This window comes from Coturnix japonica, unplaced genomic scaffold (assembly GCF_054131305.1).
Source record: "Coturnix japonica strain WE unplaced genomic scaffold, WE-NBRP24 Scf046, whole genome shotgun sequence".
NCBI lineage: Eukaryota > Metazoa > Chordata > Aves > Galliformes > Phasianidae > Coturnix > Coturnix japonica.
Genome location: NW_028188949.1, coordinates 391,461 through 417,447, shown reverse-complemented (window position 1 = coordinate 417,447; position 25,987 = coordinate 391,461). Strand labels below are relative to the sequence as shown.

Here is a 25,987-nt window from a genome sequence, read left to right as displayed (position 1 = left end):
TTGGCAAGCCACGGGGTTTCACTGAAGAAATGTGATCCCTTCCCCATTTACTTCAAGAAACAAAGGGGGCAATGTTCTTTCTTTGTTCAGGGATTGAAGTTACCAGATTTTCATTTGTTCACAGTGAAATATAGGTGAATATCTGCAAGGCATATATACAGGCACCAATGACCAAAGCAGTTTCCATCCACATTACTGCAGCTAACAATTCACTACTGATCATAGCTTATCTCTTAGATGACACTCGTACTATCTGGCTGCCAACCAACTGAACAAGGCCACTGGAAAGATCCTGACCACTTTAGACCACTGCTGCTCAAAGACTTTTCCATTTCAGCACAGATTAATGAATCCATGATGTGTTGTACTTCCTCTTGAGCAAATGGTGTTCTAAAGCACCACTCCATCAGCTTCTTCTTGCCTACCCACATCAGAGCATTGATGCTAATTAGCATAACGAGCCTTCAGAGTTTCACCTTCTACATCTGACTGATTTTTTTTACAGTGGACAATTCTTCCTTCCCAAGATAAATGATTTAGTCTGTGCTTTCTCCTTTTGGTCCGTGTAACTGTGTCTCTGTCTTTGTTCTGATAGGAGAGTTCCTTTTCTCTCAGCGGACACATTTCATTAAGCCGCACTTTGTCACAAACCAGTTAGACACAGAATGAGATCTGCATCATTCCCAGCTAACACTGTCAATGTCATAATCAAATGAGACAAGAAGTTCACATGACCTACTGAAAAGGTGAGTTAACAGCCTTATCACAGCTAAACTACCTCCTCAGTTCCACATGAAAGGACGCTCATCAGATTTCTACTATTTTAGCTGCAACAACAGTAACTATCAAATATGAGAACAAATTCACCTGCAGTTGGTGACACTTTGCACTGTCATTTATGAGGAAAATGCAAGTTATGATGATCTGTACTGTTTTGTGGAGGAGTAAATAAGGATTCAGGAAGCACCTAAAAACTGAAAGTTTCTTGACACCTACCATGAGATTGAGTCATCTTTAGACCCTTTTTGCAACAACTTCAAATACTTTCTCACTGGTAAGAAAGCCCAAAACAGAATTTTTAGTCACTAGTTCTGACTGGAAAAAGTAATTTTCAACTCAAGATTTTTCTTTTAACAAGTACCTGCTTCCTGCTGGAAATCATAGCTTTTCCTCAGCTCATTCTCTTCAAAACTTGGAGTTTTCCATCAAAACTTCAAATTGGCCAGTTCAGAATGTTAAACTGTTTAAGAGATGCCCTCAGCATATGGCAGAATATGTGCACTTAAGGATTCTAAGGTACTCATTCTTCTCTGCCAAAGCGCCTCTTTGTCTGGGCCACGTGTCCTACAACACAACTTAAAGTGCTGACAACACTAATTCAGTAAGATGCACAAATTAAGATGCAGCAGGGGAGGCAGGTGAAGCCAGGACAACGGGACAGCCAAGCAACTCCCAGATGGCACTGCAATGACATTTCCAAATGGAAATGATGTTTTTAAATGGGAAGATTTGGCTCCAATTTTGACTATTACTCATTGAAAAGCTTAAGTTTACCATGGGGAGAAAACAGTTCTTTAAGACAGCCTCATCCTCCTACAAACTCTTTCAGCAGATCCTAATTTTGCAGGCACAAATATTGAAAAGTGAAGACACTCATGCAACAAGGTAGCAAATCAGTGAAAAATTAAGACCAGAACCAGAGGTTTCAAGACAAAGGACTGAATAACTAACATTTTACTTTTGAAGTAATGTCCTTCAGCCTGCTTCTAAGTCTTGCATTGTTCACTTTCTTAATTTAAATATGGTTTACATTCATATACCTGAAGAAAGGTTCTTAACTGACTTAAGCTAATTGCTCACATATGGATTGCATTAATTGAGTTGATTTAAATATCGGGTAGTTATATCAGTGCAATCTCCATATACAAATGAACACTAAGAAATACATTGTCCAGATGACTGTTCTAAAATTTAAACCCAACTAAGTGACACATAAGAGCAAAGTGTGGCATCATAGATCAATAATAAGAACTACAAGCAGAGCCTTGTGTAGAGGCCAAGAATAAAAAATAAATAGAATGTGCAGAGATACCTTCAGATCTGTTCAATTTTCCTAGGATCCTTATGCAGCCCCATAGTCCAGTAGGTAGCACTCATTCCTACAGGCAAGAGCGAACTGAAGATGTTAATTAGAATGGGAGGAAAAGACCTCAGAACAGATGCTACGAATCAGAAATATTCTGCTAATAAGTTATAGAATAATTGGAGTAATCCAAAAACATTGTCAGTGAGTGCTGAAGAACCGTTGCACTTTTGTTTTAGTAATGAGAGTAATGAAACAAACACTGCACAAGGACTGTGGTCCAAGATATTATGATACAGTTCCCTTCTGGACCATCACTAACATCATCCTGGTCTAATCATGTTCAGCATCATCTAAAAGGTTTTGTCCAGCTTGTAACATCCCGCTTCCTGCTAGTCATTGATCAGGACATTGTGCGCCTACCTCAGAAGACAAACCAATTTTGGAAACCTAGAGTCCCTTTTCAGTTTGGGGCCTGCAAAGATCTGTGTATCAGACTTGTTTCAGCAAACTGACAGCAGCACGAGCAGAGATCTCAGTACATGAGACTGTGATGTGATTTATGCTGGAACTGACTGCAGGTTGACATATATGAAGACATACTATACTTCCTCCGTCAGTAAATTAGAGTACTGACAAAGCACCATTACCAGAAATATGCTGAGCGGTAGCTTATGAAATAACACAAACCCAAGAACACAGTTTGTCAACCACCCTCTCCATGGCAGGCACAGTTAAAGTAACACTAGACTTTGCTAATCACTCACATTGGAGGAGCTTTCCCTTCTTTCTTCCTACTTTTCTCCCTTTCTTTTTACAGTCACGCCTTAAAACCAATATGATTGTGATCATATTGCTACTGATGCCTACAGCTCCACTGGAAATGCCCGCTATAACAGGATATATACACTGTTGTGTGACGATGCCTACTAACTTCACAGGCTACTTGCATGACAAATACAATCTCCCCGCAATGAAGTAATAATTCCTCACAGGTTACTCAGCAATCATATACATGAATGCAAGCTTTTCCCCTTTCTGAACACAGAATTTCCAGCTCTGCCTGCCTAGTCCACTGAACAGTCACGAATTCCTATGAAACAATTTGATTTCTTTGCAATAAGTGTTCCTTTCTGTAGAGATAAGCAATAGTTACAGATCAGGTCTGTTTGCAATACAGTTTCCATGTCAAAATAGGAAAAAAAGCCAGAGCAAAACACTGAAAAAACAACAAAAGACTTATTTTCAAGTTATGCATTCCACCTGACTCTGAAGGGAAATGCATGTCTTCTATTGAACTAGACACGCATTCCATGCATCCTCAGAGATCAGGCAACCGCTGCTCTACCATCACTAGAAAAGCATCTGAGGGACTGATCTGTCACTGAGCAGAGTGAGCAGGCACAGATAAGTAAATCAGTTTGGGGTTATATCTGCAGATGCACTAAGTTGTTTTATTTACTTTCCCCCTATGCTTATGCACTACATGACTTCAAAGCTCAACTGAATGCTAATTCTGATACGAAAAGATGCACTAAAACAAATTGCACTTACGTAACTGCTCATCCAAGCACAGTGTCTCTGGTCACTGCACAATAGTAAAGTTAAACGAAGCATTCAATACCCACTTATTAAAATAAAGTATTCACTGGAGAAACCTGATGGGCTTGTAAATGTCTGCAAAACATTCAGGAAAAAAAAAAATTAAAATATCCATATAAAATGCAGTAACTGATAAAATCGCTATAAAACAAAACAAAACAGACCCAATTCTCCAGGGAAACTCACATAATGGTGAGATTGGGCCAAGTGTTTAAGAGATGCCACGCAAGTGGTAAGTAAAGCTGGCAAAGAAAAGTGAGGGCGCATAGAGAAAAATGAAGACTCCTAAGAAAAAGGATTTGAATTTGAGGGGAGATCTGCCTTAGAAACCAGGGCAAACACATTAAGTGCAGCAGTTTTGCTGGAAGATTCTAGTGGAAAAAAACAAAAGTCAAAGAAAAACTAGGACAGTAGATAGGAACAAATGTAAGCGGTTCTTATATACTTATGTGAGCAGAAATCTAAGCTGTTTTTTTTTTTTCCATAGCAATTGGCAAATTTTAATTGGGGGCTCGTACGATCAAAAAAAAATCCCTCTTGAAACAGATTTGTAAAGTGAAGTTACTTGAATTCTGAAATAAATGACCTGATTTTTCAAAATATGGAGCTACTCATCACTGCCTATTGAAGTTCAATAGAATTGCAAGCACTCAGCATCTTCCAAAGTCAGGAAATTCTTAACTAGCTTCCTAAAACATATTGGATCAGGGCAACTAATTTATGGTCCTTACTATTCGTTTTTATCTCTGTTCTTCAATTGAATCAGGAAGCTTTACGTATCAGAATATATCAGCAATATTCTAGAATGGAGGACACAGAACTTTTCCAAGTATTTTGGTGAGTTTCTGCATAGCTCTTCCTTCCCTTCCCTTGTTTTTAATGTATTGAAGTAGAGGAAAAATCTCTTGAAGGGTAATGAATTAAGGATATTTGGGCATCAATGGGTTTGAAGACACTTATGAAGAAAATCAATGATCGGCATCCAATTCTGGTAATAAAGCACTTAAAAAACTTTCAGATTAGAAGCACTGTCCTGCGTCAGTGAGTCAAAACCTCAGGTTCTGATCAAAAGCTGAAATAACTCACGACATAGCAAAGGGCAGCACAGTAAGCTCTCTCATTTAGACATGGAGAAAAGGGTACAAGATAAGAACACTAATAGGACCACTGGATCATTATAGCTCTTCTACTTCAAAGGTCCATGTTTAAAAGCTGATACAGTGCCACTAAACAACATGTGTCTGCTGGCTGCTCTACATGCTCAGTCACTAAACAAGGAGTAGGACCATACTGTCTACCTTTACTTAAGTTAATGACCGAGCACTACAGTTTTCTTCTCTCTAATACGAGAAACAGTTTTCATCACCTCATGGGTAAAGCAGGGTTTGCCCATGATTCTATGTTTTAATTCTTGATGGACCTTCCAGACCTAACAGGTGAATAACAGTACTGATTTATTGCTAAGTGCATCATACAGGGCAATACTACTTATGCCACGAAGGAGAAATTGTGCTAAGCACCAACTTTAAACCAAAAGAGCTTCAAAACTGCCTTCTAAAGACCAATATTTCATCACTGCAAAGAAACAACCTTAGACGCAACTTCCAACCATATTTTTCAGTGGAGGGCATCCATAGCATTTCTATCCACAGAATGACATGGAAGGGAAGTACAGGGGAATAAAATTCTCTGTTTGAAGATGGATTTGAAACAGAAACACGCCATGTGCTTAGAATCATAAATAGAGGCAGGAAGGCTAACGAGGCTCTGGAATATTTCTGATGTTATCTGATAGTGTTTTTCTCTTCTGAATTTCTCCAGGACTCCTTGTACTTTGAGCTATCCCGCCCCTCTCAGACCCAGGAGAGATTAAAGACTCAGCTGCATAACATTTAATCAATACCGATAAGCTCATAGAAATATCCTCTACAAAAATCAATGTGCAAATTCAAGTAGGCCATTCTGATCAACTGGAATAAATGTTGCAAATTATTTTGACCGTGGCTGTAAAAACACTGAGGAATAAACACCAACAAAGGAAAGACCTTAAGATCTAAGTTATCTTTCTCCTATATATATAAACAACGTAGTTCAGCTGTTACTGTTTGAATTTAGGTAAATTAGTGCTTTCTCAGCTTCTTATCTTTATAGTGTATTTGTAAGCAAAGTCATTGATTGCCTGAAGCAGAAGACCTAGAAAAAAACTTCAGCCTTCCACCTTTCTTGAACAACTTAATTCCAAATATATATAATTAATAGTGCTATATAGTGCTGTGAAATGCTAAATATCTTTAATTCTTCTTAAGGTGTAACACTTTTTTAACCTCCTCACAGTCTGAGCAGCAGTTCCTTAGTGGTGGATAGCGTGACAGACGCTTATCTCTAGCCCTGAGTGCTGCAAAATACCAGGAACAGAAAGCTAACAGAGATAGCAACAAGGTAAAAAGAAAGAGGAAGAACTAGGCCTTATAGAGCTCGTTTCTCACACAGCAAATCTGTTGGCCCCAAAATTATGCTCATTGAATGGCAGCACTGAATGTATTTCTCATGGTATGACTCCACAGCTGCAAAATCCCAGCTGCAATTAAGGAACTGCGGGGCTGGATGTTCCATCATTTTTATATGTGCAGGCACTCCAGCGGTGGCTGTGGCAGGCTGCAGCTGCCTGCTCTCAGCCCCCAGCTGCTGCCTCGCAAAAAAGGCAGTAACTGCAATTGTGTGCAAACGTTAGGAAAACACAAATTTTGTGGGTGTTGGAATGGTTCAAAATTGCTGAGCATTATTTCATTCTAGCGCTTCCCAGCTCAGTCAGGTGAATAGGACTTGCTTGGAAGATATCACAAGAACGTGGTTTTACGCCACTGGAAGAGGTGATGAGGTGACCTCCTAAGCATAATGGTTTCAAACAGAAAGATAATAGCTGAATTTCAGAGTAGACACATCTCAGAGGAAATCCTCATGACTCCAACTTTGAGCAAGTTTCCAATGATTACAGAACAAGCAGGTGCCTTTTTCTCTTGTTTATCTGTTAGGGTTTTCCTGTCTATGTGGCATTGAGTACTGATTGCTGTCTAAAAGAGTAGCTGTGTTGGATGGTTCACAGATACTAGGGACAAATTAACAGCCTGACAGTTACATGCAAAAGTACAGACTTATGTCTTCTTCCTCAATATTATGTCATACTTGATGAGAAATACTTCTGAATATACCCTTTAGGGTGCATGCACCTCCTTCATCTAGCTTACGTCTAAGATAATTCCATCTGAAGATGCTGGCAAAGGTGGAAGAAGCTAAGATACTTTTGCATGATCACATATTCAATAGCTTTGCTTCACTGTGGCATCTGGCTGAGCCCTTCCCAACTCTCCCATACTTTCCCTTCACTAAGTCCATCGGTGGTTCAGATGCATTGCCATTTTGAGTTCAGGGAAATGATTTAGCAGAGGGTTGTTAGAAGAACTGAAGCACTGCCATTGCTTCAAATAACATTCCTGCTGAGGTCATAGATGTGACTGAAAGTTGGCAAAGGGAAGAGCAAGGAGAAGAACCCTTGAGGCACTCGAAGCAATGATACCACTGACAAGCTCTCTGAAGAGAGAGCTTTGCTGCAGCAGTAATATGGGAGATGCCATTTGAACAAAGGAATAATAGAAATCAGTACAGTCAAATCATGTGTCTTTTAAGTTGTAGTTTAGTCAACTACGTTTTCAAAGTATTATTTACACGCACATCCCAGGATTTCATCAAATGCAAAGTATATCCACTGATTGAATGGCCACAATCCCTTAATGGCAATCAAAGAAGAGAGATGTTTGAATTTTAGTTTCTTACTGATTTATTATTATTATCTAGCTCTCTGCTTGCAACTGCATATATCCCTTTGCTGCTCCATTAACCTGATCACTTATCTATGTTTCAAACTACACTCAGAATGTCCACACAGAAAATATCCACACTACATTTGGAGAAGATGTGCCTTGCATTTATGCATGAGATCATGGGCTACATTTTAATGGATACTTAACCTGGGCTAAAAATCAGCTAGCACTGTAAGGAAGGACTCTGGTCACATCCCACCAAGTACTGAATACCAGTAGATGACTCATGCACAACCAAAACCATAGTGCCATAGAGTGGAAGGGTCAGTTCATCTGCCATTTACCCTGAGTCAAAAAAGCATCAGCACAAACAAAAAATGGAGCAGGGAAACTCACCCCAGGCTTGGGCTAAGCCAGATTATCAGAGAAGGTTTCCTGAACAGCAAATATATATCCTCTAATATCCTCTAACAGAGCACACTTGTGTACACATCAGGTCCTAGCAAAAGTTGGAATGGCAAGAAAGCATCGGTACATCCCTCATTTCTGTTGTTCCCAAAGGAAATGGTCCCTTATCATCACTATCCTCACATACACAACATTTGCTACTTGTTTTTAGCAGTGATGAAGTTTTTGTTTTATCTGCTAGCAGTTGTTTCAGCCAGATGTTTCACTGAGAGATTCTGACTGGTTGACAAATAAAGTTTACAGTTTCTTAAGGAAGATAAAAAAGGAAATGGGGGAATTTACACACCACAATTGGGTTACACTACCAGTAACGCTACCAGCCTGCAAACTAATTTCACTTACTACAGCAGAGCAATGGTAGATCTACAGCAGAATGCAGGGGAAGCAGAATGCAACCATAAGCCACTGCCCCTTTATTGACCAATTTCCCCATCATGCTGATGGCACTAGAGATGCTTCACAGAATGCGACTCAAAAGGCCATCAGTTGGTTTTCCTTAATCATTTCCTGTAACAACGCAAACAAGAAAGTTCACCAACTCAGTATCTTCCTATTTTGTCTGATTTTCCAGCAGAACACGCATTTCCAGTACATTTGTAGGCTCAGAATCTGCCAAAGATATCACTGTTGTCATTCAATGCATTATGGTGCATGTTAAAAGAAGTGATTTCTATTAATAAGAGGAGTAAATGAAAATAAATTACTTAGAGCCAAGTCGTAGAGATTCTTATTCCTTCAGTTTCTGGATATAAGATGATCTCAGTAAACAGATCAAAAATGTCATTCTCCCTTACCACTCATAGCCATTATAACGACTGCCCAGAGCTCCATATTGACACTCAGTGTCGCCTATTGAATATGACTGTAGCAAATGTCAACTTTTGTCCTGTTAGAGTACAACTGTCATGTGATAGATAGAGCTGCCTGTCAATTCCTCACTGTGCTTTTCTACCTTCCTTTCAACTTCCATTACATTGTACGTTTTTAAAGAAAAGATGCCTTCTTTCCAACAACAATAACCATCTTCAGTACACTTCAAAGCCACAGTGAAGAAACGCTTATGGACTGTGAAAAGTATTGCTCAAAGAGAAGCCTCACATTTAGGGGGTTGATCCATCAATGACCTTCAAACACCTGGATGTACCACAGATAGGACACACATCATTCTACATAAACACAATCATCTCTTTCTTAAATGTGCCCCATTAAGAAATATAACCGAAAAATATATGGAAACAATTCATCTTCCCTACCAGACGTTTATCTTTTTAACCACCAGATAGGACTGTATATGAAAAGCAACTTCCTTCTCAAATCCCTACTGGAAGCAATAGGAACACTGCGTTACAATCAGCTCCACACAGGCAAATGTTTTATTCATATCGCACGACTGGAAGAAAAAATAGAAAGAAAGAGGGGGAAAAAAAAAGGCATATACTGGTTAATTTTATCTAAATAAACCCCACAGTGTGGCTTTTAAATGATATCAAGATCTTTTCCTACCCCACTGAGGTACGTTTTACCTATTTGGGATGAGTGGCATCAAATGCAGTTGCCAAGAGTGAAACCCCACAGCTCTTTACAGTAAGTCATGGAATCCAGAGGCCTTTCCACACATCCCGCAGATAAATGGATTATTTAACGTGATTTTTCAAACAAGCGATCAAACCCAATCCCACTTCACTTAACCAAATGAGTTTCAAGGAGGAGAAACAAAGAAATCTACTGCCGTTTTCAAGACTGACAGTTTCTCTTCTCTTCTAGTTCTTCCTCCCACCACCACCTGTTTTGCACAACATGTTACTAATATCGTAATCACTGAATTATTAGACAGAGAATTTACAAGCACCACTTGTTTTTTCCTTGCTGATGAAGGGAAACTGCCACAGCAATGAAAACTACAGATTATATCTTCTAAACTCGGGTCTGAGGAGAGCATAAGCTACACTAACGATTTCTGAACACTAATAACAAAACCACTTAACGCTCTCTATTATTTAATATAAAACAGTCCTACATAAGTAATAGGGAAAATATTGTAACAGAATAGGCCAATGGGGAACAAAGCTACTCAAGAAATACGATACAGTCCATTGCATTGAATAGGAATGAAGATGAATTATTTTCCAAATATTAAAGAACTACTAGGACAGAGATTCTATAGTTGACAGCATGGATGGATTCCATAGAGATAAAACTGTGACCATAGGCCAATATCGAGCTATATTTGGCCAAGAACAAAGTAAAGGGTTGGAAAGAGTTCTGGACAGTACCTACCAGTAACGACATGTGATGCTTCAATAATCTCAGTGGATTAGCAAAACAAAAAATGAGTAAAAAAGGAAGAGCAGGAAAGCAGCACACAAAGGGCAGAAGCTGAAGTGCAAACAGAAAGAAAGACTTCTGCTAAGAAATAAAAGACAAAAATAAAAGAGACTCTGAACTGCAAAGAAATTGGGATTTCACTCCCTTTGGGGGCACCTCAAGGAAAGAAAATGTATGCTGAGATAGTGAAGAAAACAATCAAAGATAGGGTAAATATTTACGTTTCTATTCACATAACTGAGAAGGTATAAATCATAAGAAAAACCAACAGCTTGGACCTTGGGGGATTTCTCAGTGCTGTTTTGTTTACACATAGAGAGCCAGCACTTTGCTTAGAGCTTCTTCCATCAGCTTCACTGCAGGGTTACAAACAAGGAATCGGGTCTTTCAGTGGAAAAGATATTCACACTGCACTCCTATGGCTGTGAAGTTTCTGCAGCATGGTGGTTCTGGCTTAAAGTTCATGCTGTAAATCCAAGTAGTGCCACATGCTTATCCGAGTACAATCCAAGAGAAAATGCCAGACAAACTCTCGTTCACCTCAAAGCCCCAGAAAGATAAGAAAAACAGCACACACTTGTCCTTTGACAATACTTCTTTCTCTGTCTTCTGCAAAGTGACACAAATATTGAAAAGAATCTCATTTTCAGTATGCTCCTTGCTACCAAGTATTCTAACACAATTTACGGACTATAATTATAACTCAGGCAGTGAAACATCCAACTACTGAAGACAACAGCTGGTCTCAAATTCATGGCTAACAATACAACCTTATCAGCCCAAAAAAAGCAATTACAGACTACAGGACCTTTAAACCAGAAAAAAAAAAATGAAAATCAAAGACCATGGCAGATAAAGGCAGTGTCAGTTTCCAGCCTGGGCTGCCAGCCAATCATTTCTGATTGTAAACCTTTGACAACCTGCTCTGCCAGGTTATAAGATACTGGGATCACTCGCCTATTACTGAAGTGCAGTTAAAACATTCAAACGTGACAACAGTAACAGCTCTACATCATGGTGAAAAGGAACTGAGTTTCAAATGATTGAACCAATGCTAATACTGCAAGGAAGGGAACAGCAGCAATGCCTGATACATTATCAAGCATCACTGCCCTTTCTAACAAGGTTTACCTGGTTACAGGTAATAACCGTAAACAGTGATTGCCAGTAGTAGCACGGACCGTAAGTTCTGAAACAGAAGATGTTAAGTGACAGTCCTGCCATCTCCTCTTCTGTGAACCCAATGCATTGGGGCTCAGAACTCTGTGCATCTGAGATGTCAAAGAATTCAATGCCTGGGTCAGAAGAGCACAGTATGTGTTTCACCTGGACTAAACCCTCTCAGATCCGCTCTGGATTTCATTTTTTTAACCTGCTTTATCTTAAATATATAAACTGAAAATCTAATACAACGCTTGCGTGCTGCTGACACCTCAGTGAGCATGAAAGCTAAAGGAACATGGATGGACAGGTGCATGGAGGATGATGCTCTGCCTCACTCCACGAACTGATTGCCATGGCTGTACATTCTATATGAAACTGAATTTAACATTTCTCCCTGCTTTGCTTGTTCATCTTTTCTCCCAGCTTGATTTTTCTTACTCTTAGGATTTCTTACCCCTTGCTCTACCGTTCCAAGCACTTCTTTTCTCTGTACTCAGCCAGGTCTTCCTCACTGTGACTTCAGCTGTATGCATTAGCAAAATCGGCTGCTTTGATTAGAAACACAGGAGTGGAAGGTAGATAATAGCCCGGTTCTCTACACCTGATCTCCCAGTGAGGGGTCACTGATAGGGGTCAACAGCTGAAATAAGCGTCTCATCACATGAAGAGTTGGTGAAGAAAAAGCTGTACTGTCAAATAAAACAGAGCACAGCAGTGCTAGGAGTTGGAGGGGGTGAAGTTATCTATATATTTAGGCTGGTTTGTGTTTTGCAGATTTTGTTCTGAAGAAGCAGAGCTTTCAGCTCAACAGCAACAGAGCCTGAAGTCCTGTATTTAACTACAGGGCAGAGTCAACTGAGGAAGTTGCAACTCCATCCTCTCAGGAAACAGGCTTGTTAGAGGAGCTATGGAAGGAGCCACTCTGCTACCAAGCCTGCTCCCAAGGAAGCACCGCTCTCATCTTCTAAACAATACGGCTGTGACAATAATCCTGAAGGATTGTTTTTTAAGGCCAGTTCACTGATGGGCTCTGATTAAATTATCTCCAGAGTGATCCATCTGTTGATTGACACTTTTAAAATACCGACCGTCCCAGATCATTTGACACTGGCTACTGATGAATCATCAAGTTAAAGCCTTTACTTTAAATACTACTGTTACGAATGAAATGTCAAATAGTGACATTTGATATTCTGCACCAATTACTACCGCTCATGTGGGCACATAAACACCACTTAAGCGGAGTCAAAATCAGGCTATTAGGGTGCAGGGATCAAAAGAGACAGGCTACTTGTCTTGTCTGGGTTTATAGACTACATAGCTATTGAGGGTCCATTAATCAAGCAGGGAAAAAAACAGCTATTATGGGTACTGCAAAAAGAGATGGTCTAAAGGAGGTTGAAAAGGATGAGTGCCTGTGCCGTGCCATACATTCCTCGCTTCTCTTGAACAGCCCCCAGTTCGTGCGTCATTCTGACATAGATTATACAAACAAGGAGGCACTGTTGGGTTAAGGGTGATGAGAGAGAGGAAAATGTTGACAGACTCTCCACCAGTGTGAGGCACAGAGCTGTGAAAGCCTGCTCTGATTCTTAACTTGTATGGTCAAGAAGGGTGGAAGGCGCCTTACAGAGGATATTTCTGTATCAGGTCACGAGAGACAAAGTCTTGTTCCGTCAGCAGTACTTTTTATCCCTTGTATTTATAAGGGCAACAGTACTTACATGTCTCCTGCATATAGGAAAGCGCAGATCACAACTTTTACTCCACTGCATTTCAGAGTCAAAGCAGTCAACAGAGGTTAAAAAAACGCAATAAGAGAACTCTGGGGATTTATTAGCAGCCAGAATCATGCCATCAGTCCAGAACTTGATAATAAATAGCTTTCTTTTTTTTTCCTAAGAAAGCTTAGCTTCTCAACACTGAAAACTTGGTGGGTTTTTGAAGCCTTCTGAATACGTGAGCGAGCTTTGAGAAAGCTTCTTTTGAAGGTAGGGCTCATCCTTGACACAAATGTACAGTGGGGATACCTCAGATATTTGAATTAAATTTGACTTGAAAATTCTGAACTCAAAGCTCCAGAGTCATCAATTCCCACGCAAACATGTACTTGCCAGCTTTCTTATTTTCTCTGGAGCATACCACTGACCCTATTACAGCATCCCCCAGTTGTACGTGCAGCTACTTCTCTTTTCAATGAGACCGTGTTCAGAGGAAGCCAGCATGATGGATAATAGAAGTCCTTTGACATACTGTGTCATTTATCACATAACAGCCTCAATCCTCCTAACAGGGCCTTCTCCATATGTCACTGTCAGCTCTTGTGCCACCCCAATGCATCAAAAAGAAAAGTTTGAATATGAAGCATTGTAATTCCTAAGTCACAGCTCATTGCAGCTTTCCAGACATGAAGAACCATTCTATCTATCTGCCAGCTTGTTTGTTTAATTTTCACTCTGTCTCACACATGTGAGAAATTAAGCCTTCAGTGTAGAAGAAAACCAGAAAAATGTCAGGTCTGGCAGAAAAGAGGAAGATAAAAATCTCCAGTTCCATCAGGAATCCAATGTGACATTTTAAAGTGTAAAAAGAGCAGCCTATGAGCATCAGGTATTAGAAAAATACTGGCAGATCTAAAGAATTCCTTCTCCTTTCCAACCCAGGAAAGAGGTTCTCTAATGGGCTGATGCGAAACTAGAAAGCTTAAAGCAATGCAGATAAGCTCCTGAACTCGGCTGCTTAATGGAGGCATATCTCAGCTCTTCAAGGGCAAGGAATGGAGTTAAAACACCCAGGAAAGCCTCTAGAGATTACCCAGTAGGCCCTGTTTTGGGCTACCTACAGTAATCAGAAATCACTCTATAATGAAAAATTTCACTGAGTCAGTTCCCAGGTGATTTGTGAAAACATAAGAGGAGACTGGAGCCACTGCTGGGGCCTCAGCTCTGCTCTCTGTAACACTCACATACATTCATCACTCTTTGCGCTCCCTCTCAAGTGTTAAGAGATGACAATCAGACCATGATCCATCCAGGCTCTTTTGCCATTAGTCTATAGGAATGCAGCCCCATCTCGGTACTGGCTGCATTCACTGACAGTATCATGTTTGTGCTACCCAAGCACAGACTCTCCATAGCATTCATTCAAGAAGATGAGGGCTTCCTTTCAGATCTTCTCTATTTCATTTTCTTTCAGCAACACACAGAACTGGTCCAAGCTTGCATGAACCATTTCACAGACTCATTTTGTACTCGTTAGCATTTCCTGGGTTAGAAAAAGCTCCATCTTACTTTCAATGATTCAGAACCTCTCAGTGTGAATGGTCTTCAATTCCAAGAATTAAGATGCCATTTGGAATCACAAGTGATTTTAAAATATGATTTGCCACTTCATTAGGTTATTGTTGTGCAGTCTATGTAAATTTCCATTTCATTAAAAAATTTTCAAAAGAATCACAGGCAAATTACAGCTCGAAAATTAGTCAGTAAAACTTCATTAAGCCAACCCTTAATAGGATTATTAATGTGAAAGAACCAAAGATTAATTTCTTCCTCAATGAACATTAACTGACAAAATTCTTACCCTTTGTGGCACTCACAATGCTGCTCTCATGTCTTGATGCCTACTCTAACAGTAGAATCATGGAAGGTATATTAAACAACAGTGTATATTATTATGCTACAATGGATCATAAGTCAGCTGACTCAAAGGTTCCAAATTTCATTGCAAATTTCAGTATCCTCAAGGTTTTGGGGCAGCAACTTAGCATCAGCTCGAACTGTTCTTTTCATCAACTGATCTGATCTTTTCATCCCCCTTATTAAGTATTCACAGTAGATAACTTCATGTGGAGACATTAAAGTTGTGATACAGCAGAGTCTAGCAAGCCCCCAGGAAGCCCATAGGCCAAGTCACTAATAAGCCCTTCAAAGGCCTTCATCCCCCTGTAAGCAGTTTTTTCTCTGAAGCTTCCAGGATGGAGCTCTGAACCAACAATATCAATTCTGTATTCCCATGTATTTCACAGTTCGGTACACAGACAGACTTTTTTTGTGTGGGTATGAAGGGAAAGAAGATAAAAGAAGGATAAATCAGCTAGGGGCAAGTCTTGGTCACTACTCAACCACAAGGCAAAGCAGGGATGAATTCCAACTCACCATGAGAGTATCCTAAATAAGAGTTAGATGGAAATATGAGCTTATGCTACAGGAACAATTAAAGGAGTCAGTCACTAGGAAAAGGAAAACACTGCTGTACTGCTGCTTTGTAGCCACCAGCTCACATTCTTCAGATTACAGCAGAAATATCAAGAGAGGGAAAAAAAAACCCGATAAATCAATACGAGTTTATTACCAAATACAGCAAAATGCTGACAGTACAGCACACAAAACGTATGCTTATTTTCATGCCTAATTTGCACAAGCTCATTCCCAAAGGATGAGCATAATATTCAAAAGTGAGAGCACAAATGGCCATTTAAATGCCTAAACCCCAACTTAACTAATTGCATATAAAAACGTATACGTAACCTCCAAGCAAAACTGCAGCCTTTCAATCCTGATAGCCTGTGTCAAAATGGTCTCCATTACTCTATGGCTGCATACACATTTACACACAAAGAACGCTTCTTGGCAAACCTCAAAGCAAACTCCTTATTTAAGCTCACATCAGGCTTAAGCAAGAAACCATGCCCTGCAGGTAGTTTGTGGAGACATAGTGCTTGGTAGACACATGCTGTTTAGGGACCAGCCATTCCACTTGAGATCATGCAAGTACAATTGTGGTTTCAGAGCTGCCAGGTGTTTCTCAAAGATGGATAAAATGCTGGGGGAAAACAAAAACAGAATACGGACACTGTCTGATTGCATCTAAGGGATTTCTTTCAGTCACTCTGTAGCTCACAATAACTGCTGCACACCCAGTTGCTGTGACTTTTGCCCGATGGCTTAAATCCAGCAACGTCCTGTATTCATAGGCAACAGGTTCAGAGGTTATAAAGAACTACTCTGTAGCAGCCCAAAGGTAGCACACTAAGCAATGCCTGACATTAAAGTACATACAGTTTTGTTATGGCTCTTTGACACCCTTTGGGACAAAAGATATAAGAAATAAATTGCTGTCATAGCAGTACACACAGTCAGAATTGACACATGGCAACAAAAAAAAGGGAAAGGCACGAACACTGGCCAAACCAGTTCATTATAAGTAACAGCCCCGAGCTGGGCTTTTGTTTCTGTAAGAAACCACATAATGGAAAGATAGACTTGATTCTGATTATTTCTGCTTACAGCAACAGAGACTTTTTCTTAACATTCTCCTTTTTATTTAGATTCCCAGTTGTATTAGTATTATGAGTTGGGAGGCTCAAAGCCACTGCCTCTGAACAGACTACATGCTTGATGAGATCCTGTGCTGCTCGAATCAGTCTAAAGATAGACAGAGAACTAGAACAGTTCAAGGGTGCCCTCACCTGCACATCACAGAAAGAGACAAATTACAGCTAATTCAGTTAGTGCAGTTCTTTGGTGCTCTTCACTTGAAAACTAGCACACACACAAAAACATGCAATGCATCACCCAGGCATGGAGGTCTTCCAAAGCAAGCTTTCTTCCCTGACATGTTTTGGAGGGGGTGGGGAACAGTCACCCCTCTGCTGCCTTCAGCAGTGAGCTTTCTACACTGAATGTTAATATATGTTTATAGTGAGACACTAAACAGGTCAACTAGAAAGAGGTTTGGGTATTCCTTGCAAATGGTTTAACCCACAGAGTATGGCCTGTCTTTCCAGCCTTGACTCCCCAGATATCTCAGCCTAAATCCAAGGAGCTTACCTTGAATCACCTAAAAAAGTTCAAATAAAATGTAACAGCCATAATCTCCTATAACTCTTGACTTCACTTTCAGGCTCTGCTTTACAGCTCTGCTACCACAAATATAATCCAGAACTGCTTTGCTTAACATTACATCCACTGGAGCATAGAATTCACCGTGAGCTCAAATGTGGTACTAGAGATTTCTGTGACAGAATAACATCTATAAGGGACTTGGATGAAAGACCACCACGTTTTTTTCCACGTCACTGGAGCAAGGATTTAAAACCCCAATCATGCTCTGTAGAAGTGACAGACGAGTGCAATAAACTTCATTAATACCCAAACCTCTTTTCCTGCTTCTTCTCATTTTTAAGTGGTATTAAAATAGTTTATGATTGTTCAGCTGCTCTGCACTTTACATCCTCTTATGTGTCATAACCATTTGGGGGATGACAGAAAAATAGACACTTTTTTTTAAATCTTTTTTTTTTTTTTTAATATAATTTAAAATTTTAATGTATATTTTAAATTACATTAAAAAAAAATACAAAAGCCTTTAAACTACCAGACAATGAATATGCAAAATGTTCCTCAAAGTTTACATTACTGTTATCATTGTTATCTACTGGTAGAAACGTCACAGACCAGAGATAGACCTGGGAAGCAAGTTTTGCTTTAGATGGTGCTCAGTGGGACCAGGTGCCCCTTAAATGGAGGATAGATTTTTTTTAATCAAAAGCTGAGCTTCTGAACATGTAGGGGAGAAAAATTAGAGATATGGGAGATAAAGAAACATTACCATCTGAGATGCCATGTGATATACATAGAAAGAACCCCTGTACTCACCCAGAACGTTGTCACTGCATAATAACTTTACAGGAGTAGGAGTAATAGGACTTCTTCAACTATAATAACTATACCTTAAGTACTTATCATTTTTGGAGACAAATCAAAGCGACCCAAAAGGTGGTTTAGGATCTAGACTGTATTGTCCACTACCACTTCCTCACTGTGCTCTACTTCCTCAAGCAAACAACGCAGAAGAGGCTCTATCGAATGTAATGGAATATTTAAGCACCTCGTACAGGGACACATCCACCTGTGGAATTTACAAGCCAGTTCTAACAGTACAAGGAAGAGTGGCTGAGCTCTGAACACAGCAAGATCTCTACAGCAACTTAATGCCAAAATAATCACTATTCCCATGCAATGAAGTATCACCGTGCTAATCTGAAGGTTCCTAACAGGATCACAACATCACCGAGCTGGGGTGTGTTCAAATACCAACTTCGTAGTTCTACAGTGCATACAGACACAAGGTCATCATTACTGAAGCCCCCTTTGCTGCCCATCTCACCCTCTTCTTTTTGTTTCATATTGTTTCCTCCAGCTCAAATTCTGGGCCAGATGACTTCAAAAAGCTCTTCATTTTTCTATCCCTTTAAGACTCCAACGCTTTACAGCATTAGAAGTGTGGCTGACTTTTTTTTCCCTGACTCCCAGCAGTGCTGTCTTTCAGGTCACAGGAGAGGTTTTGATTTCCCACTCTTTGTCATTCCAGCATCAACTTAATTTTCTGTTTTTCATTCTCTTGCTGCTTCCCTGGGACATGCAGCTGGTTTCAGAAATTAAGGTGACAATTTGCTCAAACTACTGGGGTAAAATTTGCCCGTGTAATTACCCTAATTGCATGTGCAATCATATGAACCATGTACACAGGTGAACTATTCAACCTCAGCTGGTCCTCTGTGGGTGCATTTTTGAACAAGCAATTTTGAAAATACAGGCTTCCAGATGAAGCTTATTTTTGTTGTTATGCCTCTTTGTCCCATTTTTTAAAACACCATTTTCCAATTGCCAGCCCATTTCTCCAACCCAAGGCAGTCACATATCTGCTCTCCTACCACTGTACTTTGCCAGCTGTTATTCAATTGAATCTGTTATTCAAATGAAACAGAGGGCAGGGAAGAGCGGAAAAGAAACACAGAAACAGAGATGTTAAAGAACAGTAGTAGCTAAAATACCGAGCTAACTAAACAGAGACATTTAAAAGCCAACACGCAGTAAGGCAGCTCTACCTTTGCATAACTAAGCTCCAAGTTTTTTTATTCATATGCTTTTAGAAAGAACTTCTGTGCATATATCACAAAAAATGATGTGTTTTAATACTTAAAAGGGACTGAATGGTCGTATAAAATTTGAAATGTCACTTGGAACTCCAGGGATGTCCAGTTTGCAGGGTGAAAGAAATACTGCTCGATTTATTACACAGTAATATATGAAGGTATATTATGAGAGACAATAATCTTCATTCCCAGGCAATTTCAGCTTTCCAGGTACTGTGGATATTGCAGTAAAGTATTGGACATTCTTCATTGCATCTATAAAAGTGAAGTTTTTACAATTTCATTTTGTGGACTTTTTTCCCATCCCATGAATAACAACTCCAAGTCTGAATCTGTAGCTTCCAAAAGGCATTAACTTGGGTAAGATGAGTTGGTCTTGAGATAAGTGATCAAAACTAGCCCTTGCACTCATGACATGAGCTTCTACCCAGTACATTCAGCATTTATGTCGGTACTCCATGCCTACCACAACCAGGAATCAGATGCAAAATCCAAGTTCGTTAGTATCTGTGTGACATCTCATTGTAGTGTTTAACTATGGGGTGAACTGGGTTCAGGGTTTGCAGGTGCATCCTGACAATTTCAAGAAAGCATAAAGAAATCCCTCATCTTACAGCGTTCTCCAGTCCCTTCACTGATGATACTGAACCTCACAAATCTTCCCTGGGTGGCTGAAGAAGTCACGGCAGTGAGATTCTCCCCCCCATCCTAAGAAGAAACAGTGAAGGAAAGCAGTAACTACAAAAGCTTCCACCTCCATAAAGTACATCATGAGAAAATGGATTAGCCTTCACAACAGATCCATTAGCCAGCACCCCAGTATCCTCTTTGTTCTTGCCAATTCTAAAGCACGCTGTGCCAGTATTGGATCAGCTCCTAACAAGAGACAAGCTGGTCCTTGCCTGTCTGCACAGAGCCTAGCACAGGCACAATTGCTATGGGAATAATATATTACCAAATGGACTTAAATGAGCATAATAACAAACAAAAGATAATCATACACACTCAAACTAATGCAAATAAGAATATAATTCAATCAACTCATTAACTTTACTAAAAGCTAGCTTTGTACATCAGCCTCCTGGCTCTTAGAACTGTCAAAGGAGCGCAGACATCTGATTATGAACTCCCGTTGTCAGTCAGGAGACTAGACATGAATGCTGAACAAAAATAATTCCTTTCTGAGCCCACGGAACATCGTGTTCATATCTAATATTCATGCTACCTTGAAAATACAAGGTAGTAGCCATATAAAATGGAATAATTTCTGAGGCTTAAAGCTGAATTGTTTAGTAGTCCAAGACATTAATATCACTGAGCTCATATCAAGTAATCTTCAAGTGCAGTGAAATTCCCAAGTGACCTTGACTAATCTGAACAGATGGGGTATGAAAGCATCGAGGGAGCTGCAGGCACCTCATGGGGGGAACCTTTACTGTTTCTGAGCAAACACTGTGCGTGCTTTTGGGACTGGAAGACCAAAGAAACAAGAGACAATGCATTTGGTCCCCCCTGTTCTTAAAATGACCATTAACTAATTCGTTTTTGTGGATGTTTAGACATGATACTGTTTTCTCCAAAGGCAAACAATAGTACAGCACTTCCATAGGATATTGACAAGCAAGAGAACAAGATCATAGACATTACATATTAAGAAACCCTTGGCCCTATCTATGCCAGACCTCCTCTGTGAGGTCTTTTTTGGTCTCTACCAAGGCATACAAACAGTGGCACAGCCCTCTGGGCAATTTACCAGAATCTAGCATTGTGTTGGCCTGTTATAATAACAGGCCTCTGGACTCTGGGACAAGCTCTTATAATTCAAGAGACTGAGCGTATTCTCCTGCCCGACCTCCTGAAAGCGCATGGAAAGTGCTGGAAAATAAAAGGAAAGGCAGCAAAGCACCCAAAGTCTCAGCTACTCAGCTTTCAGAAAACAGAAGCACCAAGCAATAAAACCAACTGCTGACATGAGACTGGTGCCGAGTCCCACAGACAACGATAGCAGACAGACTCCTATTTTAGAGACTTGACGAAACAATAAATTAGGTGAGGGTGTGTTACAACAACAGCTGGTTGCTAATTAGTCGCAGCCCCCTCAGCAGGGTATCAATAAAGCAGCAAAGAACATCTCGAGTAAATTAAATTTTAAAAACCCCTACTGCAATCACTCCCCTGACAGACCCTTCCTTCATCTCCCTTCTCAGCTTTTTATTTATTGTAATTACTTTAGTAATAAGATTTGTTTCCTTGTTATTATATGTATTACTATGCAGGGCGGCAACAACAACAACAACAACAATAGCTAGGAAGAGTTATGTTGCTTATTTATCTCTGTGGCTGTTATTGGGCCACTGGGTGGATAGAGCAATGAGGAGGTGGGTGCCTGGGAAAAGCAGTAAATAGAAAAGAAAGCATATTCCTCAGGAGCAGAGACATATGGGGACATATTTACAAAGGAGGAAACACTGACAATGAGCGAATAGATCTAATAACTCAGGGGAGCCCAACAGCTCCAGCTGATAAAGGAAGGAATAAACAATACTGCATTAGAAGTGCTGTCAGGAGTCCTGGGGTGTAGCTGCGTGCCAACAGAGGTTTACCATAGGAGAGCCAAGGATGGACTGCCATGTTAGCACAGGGCAAAGGCTTTGTCTGAAATAGGGTCATCTCCCACAGCATACTGATGTACTGAGAAGAGTTTGGTGGAGGATCAGACTCTGGTTCTGGGTCCACCAAGGGAGAAGCTGCAAAGACTTAAAGAATCACATACCCATATTTTATCTTATGTTGTTCATGTACTAGCCAGATTTCATAGCATCATAGACTCATTAAGGTTGGAAAGACCATTTAGCCAAGCTATCAGCCCATCCCCACCATGCCCAGTGACATCCCTCAGCGCCACATCTCCACGGTTCCTGCACACCTCAAGGGACAGTGACTCCACCACCTCCCTGGGCAGCTGTTCCAACACACCACCATTCCTTCTAAAAAGAAATTTTGCCTAATATCCAACCTGAACCTACCAGACCATACATCTATCAGAGGCAGCATCCCATTTCCAGCAGTGGTCAAACACTACTGTGTGACAACACACAGGATGCACTTAATAAAAAGTAGTGTCTAACATTAAAATATATAGCCACTACCAGATCAGCTGAAATTTATTTGACAAACCCTACATCTGACTGCTATTCAGGACAGAGCAAAGGCTGCCCAGGGAGGTGGAGTCACCATCCATTGGAGACCTTAAAGAAACATGGAGATGTGGTACTTCAGGACACGGTTTACTGGGCAATACTGGTTGTAGGCGGACGGTCGGACCAGATGACAGACTTCTTTTCCAACCTTAATGATTCCATGAGAACAGTCGCACAGAACACAACTGCTCATCAGTACTCTCTGGATTGAACAAACTCAAATTATATGTGATATTGGGTAGTGATTTTTATTTTTATGTGATGACAGCCTTACTCATACAGACATGCTTGCATCACCACTACCTTCATTTAGCATCAGCAACAGGACTCAACTCTCTCCATCACTGACAGACAGGAATAAATCCTCATAGTACTGACTGATGTGAAAGGGAGTGAAAGGGAAGGCTGTTTCCTAGCTCAGCCACACACAGTCAGAGCATAATCACATTACTGCCATCATATCTGTGACAGAGGAACATTCTCTGCATGCAACTTTCAGATCACATTAACCAAAGCAAATACCAAGGCCCTGATCGTCTTGTTGCTGCACAAGGCTCTCGAAGTGTGATTGCACGGTATCCTGCTGGGATGAGCACTCTTCCACTGAGCTGTGCCTGCAGCAGGGAGTCAGCTGGGGAAGGGGCACAGCTGGGCTGCTGGAAGAAATCCTTTGTAACCGTGCGATGGCATTCATCTTTGTGACGGGCAGGGAAGCATTATGCACACCCCAGCACACAGGACTGGGGAGGAGGGAGAGAGTGAGGAGCTTCAAAAGAACTGCCAACAGAAAAGAATTCAACCCTTTTTTAAATATAAAGATACCGAGGTAACGAGACTAGAGCAGGATTAATACCAGATAACAGAAGGATGGATGGGTAGTACAGAAGATGCACTTTCAAAGCATGAAGATTCGAAATGAGTGATGATTCAAAATAAACAGTGGATTTGACACATTCAGTCGTGATTGTAAATCTCAAGGCAAATAAGTGGCTTCCTGAAATGTGCTACAGAGACCTAAAAGTAAGTAGTATGGACCTGTTTACAGCTACTCAGTCAATAATGGCCTACAGACCCTTTTCCTGGAAAAAGAGCTTCCCTTTGTGGCAGTGATTTGAATGACAACAGAGTTTAATACAGCACTTAAACCTAGATGAAGTAGAACATTAATGGACAAAGAAACCTGCATGTGCTTCCACATGCAGCAAGGGACTAAAAGTCATCTCCAAAAAGCTGCCAATAAACTCTAGGCCAAGAAAAGAAGCTTTTCTTTCTGTGCAGGAACACCTCAGTCCACTGAAAAAGCACATGGGAAGAAGCAAGAGCAACAGAGCCATGGGAGGCCCCACAGCACAGCATTTAAATTGGAGCATGATGGAATGGTTCTCTCCCTTCCCCAGGCTTCATGCTTAGCTACAGAGCCATAGCCAAGTCCTTGGACCTCTGCTCCTATCCCACACCAAACTTTCCTACTCATCACCAGGTTGAACTACAGTGGAAGCTCCACACGTTCCTGTGTGATATGAGCTCAGACAGTACCCTTCATTCCAGGTGTCACCAAAAGCCACACTGTCCCTCCTGAGGACCCTTCCTCTGCTATGCTCACTCCTGACAGCTGGAGAAAAAAGGTCAGACATTCCCTCCAGCCCTCCATCTGCTGGAAACTTTAATTAAGCAGAGTGAAAGGAAAAACAGAAAGCCACAATCTTTCATTTTTGCTTCTGCTGTCTGGAAGAATCAAGGAAACATTTGGTGCCAGCAGAAGCTTCCAATACTCGGGGGCAGCATCCAGCTCCCCTGAACAGCCTAAACTACAACACACTCATGTCCTGGGGAGAACAGGAACACAAAAAACTATGCTCATAGTCGCAGACCAGAGGCTAAGAACACTCCAAGCTGCCCTCTGCTGAAGCCCAGACCACAACAGAAAGGAATTAGATTAGGACCAAATAAGCTCAAGATTTGCTTAAGGTCTTTACCCTGTTTCTTCAGCACCGGATCAGCACAACCTGACCTGAAACCAGATGAATGGTTGTAGTGATGATGTGGGTAGGAGCAATGTAAAGGCAGCTCTGAAGAATGCAAAAAGAAACTGGTATATTCATAAGCTCAGAAAGACTTGGAATCTCTTCAGAAGCATGTGGGAGGAAACAGAGTAAAGGAGATAGGAGAAGGAGGGAGTTTCATTATACGGAAACATTTCCATAAAGATACGAGCATTTAATAGATCCTTACATCTTTCCCCCATTCAGGTTATATAAAGCATTAATTAAAGCCAGTTATTCCCAGATATATCAGCTTGCAGATAAAGTTTGCCCTGCTGATTTGGCAGAATAGATAACTTTCCATTCAGCAAGTAAGATTCAGTTTGTCTGCTATCGCTAATACTTCACCCAGTCAGTTGGGACACCTTACGGCCCCACACAGTACAGAACCATGAATATCTGATGCACACGAGACAGCACACTGGGCTGTATCCAGGACTTACATTCTCCTTACAGGACTGATCACAGGATGAATAAAACACAAGGCAAAAGGCAACAGGAATTCTGGCCCAAAACACTGAAGACTAGGCCTGCTAAGTATACAGCAGTAAAGCCTGCAGGTAAACCCAGTGAAAATTCACAATAAGTATGTTACTACAACGCACTTGCCATTGATGACTCCATCAGGGTTGAGCATGGGGACAATCTTGAAAATGAAACATTTCCTCAGGAGATCAGCAATGGGATCACTGCTCACAAGGAACTCCAGGGTCCCCTTCATCACCCAGCTGGCGTTGCTTTCACCAGGATGAACACGGGCCATCAGAAAGACATAAGGACGACTGTCTGTAAAACAAAGCAAAGGCATGGAGATGTTATGCACAGAAGCTGCAGAGATACGATGCCAACTTTTTTTTTTAAGAGAGAATCTTACTAAACAGTTCATGGACAGAGCCTAATGAACCCCTGTTGCAAAGCAGACTAGCAATTTGGCAGAGAAAATTGTCTTGCTATCAGATACGTTATTTGCCATTCCCATGAAAAAGCACCCTCATTATAGCCTAGTTACACGTCTCCAAAAGCTCTCTGTATACACATGCTCAGAAGAGACCAAATTTGACAGCAGATTGTTTGAAAATCCCATCTGTGTTGAGCAAAATCCACAGATGGGCCAAGGGAAGAAGACAGAGGTAGACACCTGCCAAGCATAGAGAATAAAAGAAAAGGACAAAGCAATGATGTGTCTTAAAATTATACTTCTGTGAATGTTCACAATCTCAGGCTGCTGTCACAAATCAACCTGACACATTTGCTTTAGTGGAAGCCACTATCTGACAGGGAATCACAACGATGCCATGATGTTTTTTGCAGCTCTGTCAGAGCACAGGCTCTCTAGTAAAGGGACA

General features: G+C 40.7%; 1 protein-coding gene across 1 annotated transcript in view; it reads right to left on the bottom strand.

Moving 5' to 3' along the window:
* LOC146752319 (cytosolic carboxypeptidase 4-like) overlaps positions 1–25,442 on the bottom strand; it is a 91,145-nt gene extending 65,703 nt beyond the window's left edge. The window contains exon 1 of the mRNA XM_085532006.1: positions 25,247–25,442. Coding sequence (XP_085388132.1) covers positions 25,247–25,404 — 158 coding nt within the window. The 5' untranslated portion in view covers positions 25,405–25,442. The remainder of the gene's footprint in view (positions 1–25,246) is intronic.
* Between the last annotated feature and the right edge of the window lie 545 nt (positions 25,443–25,987).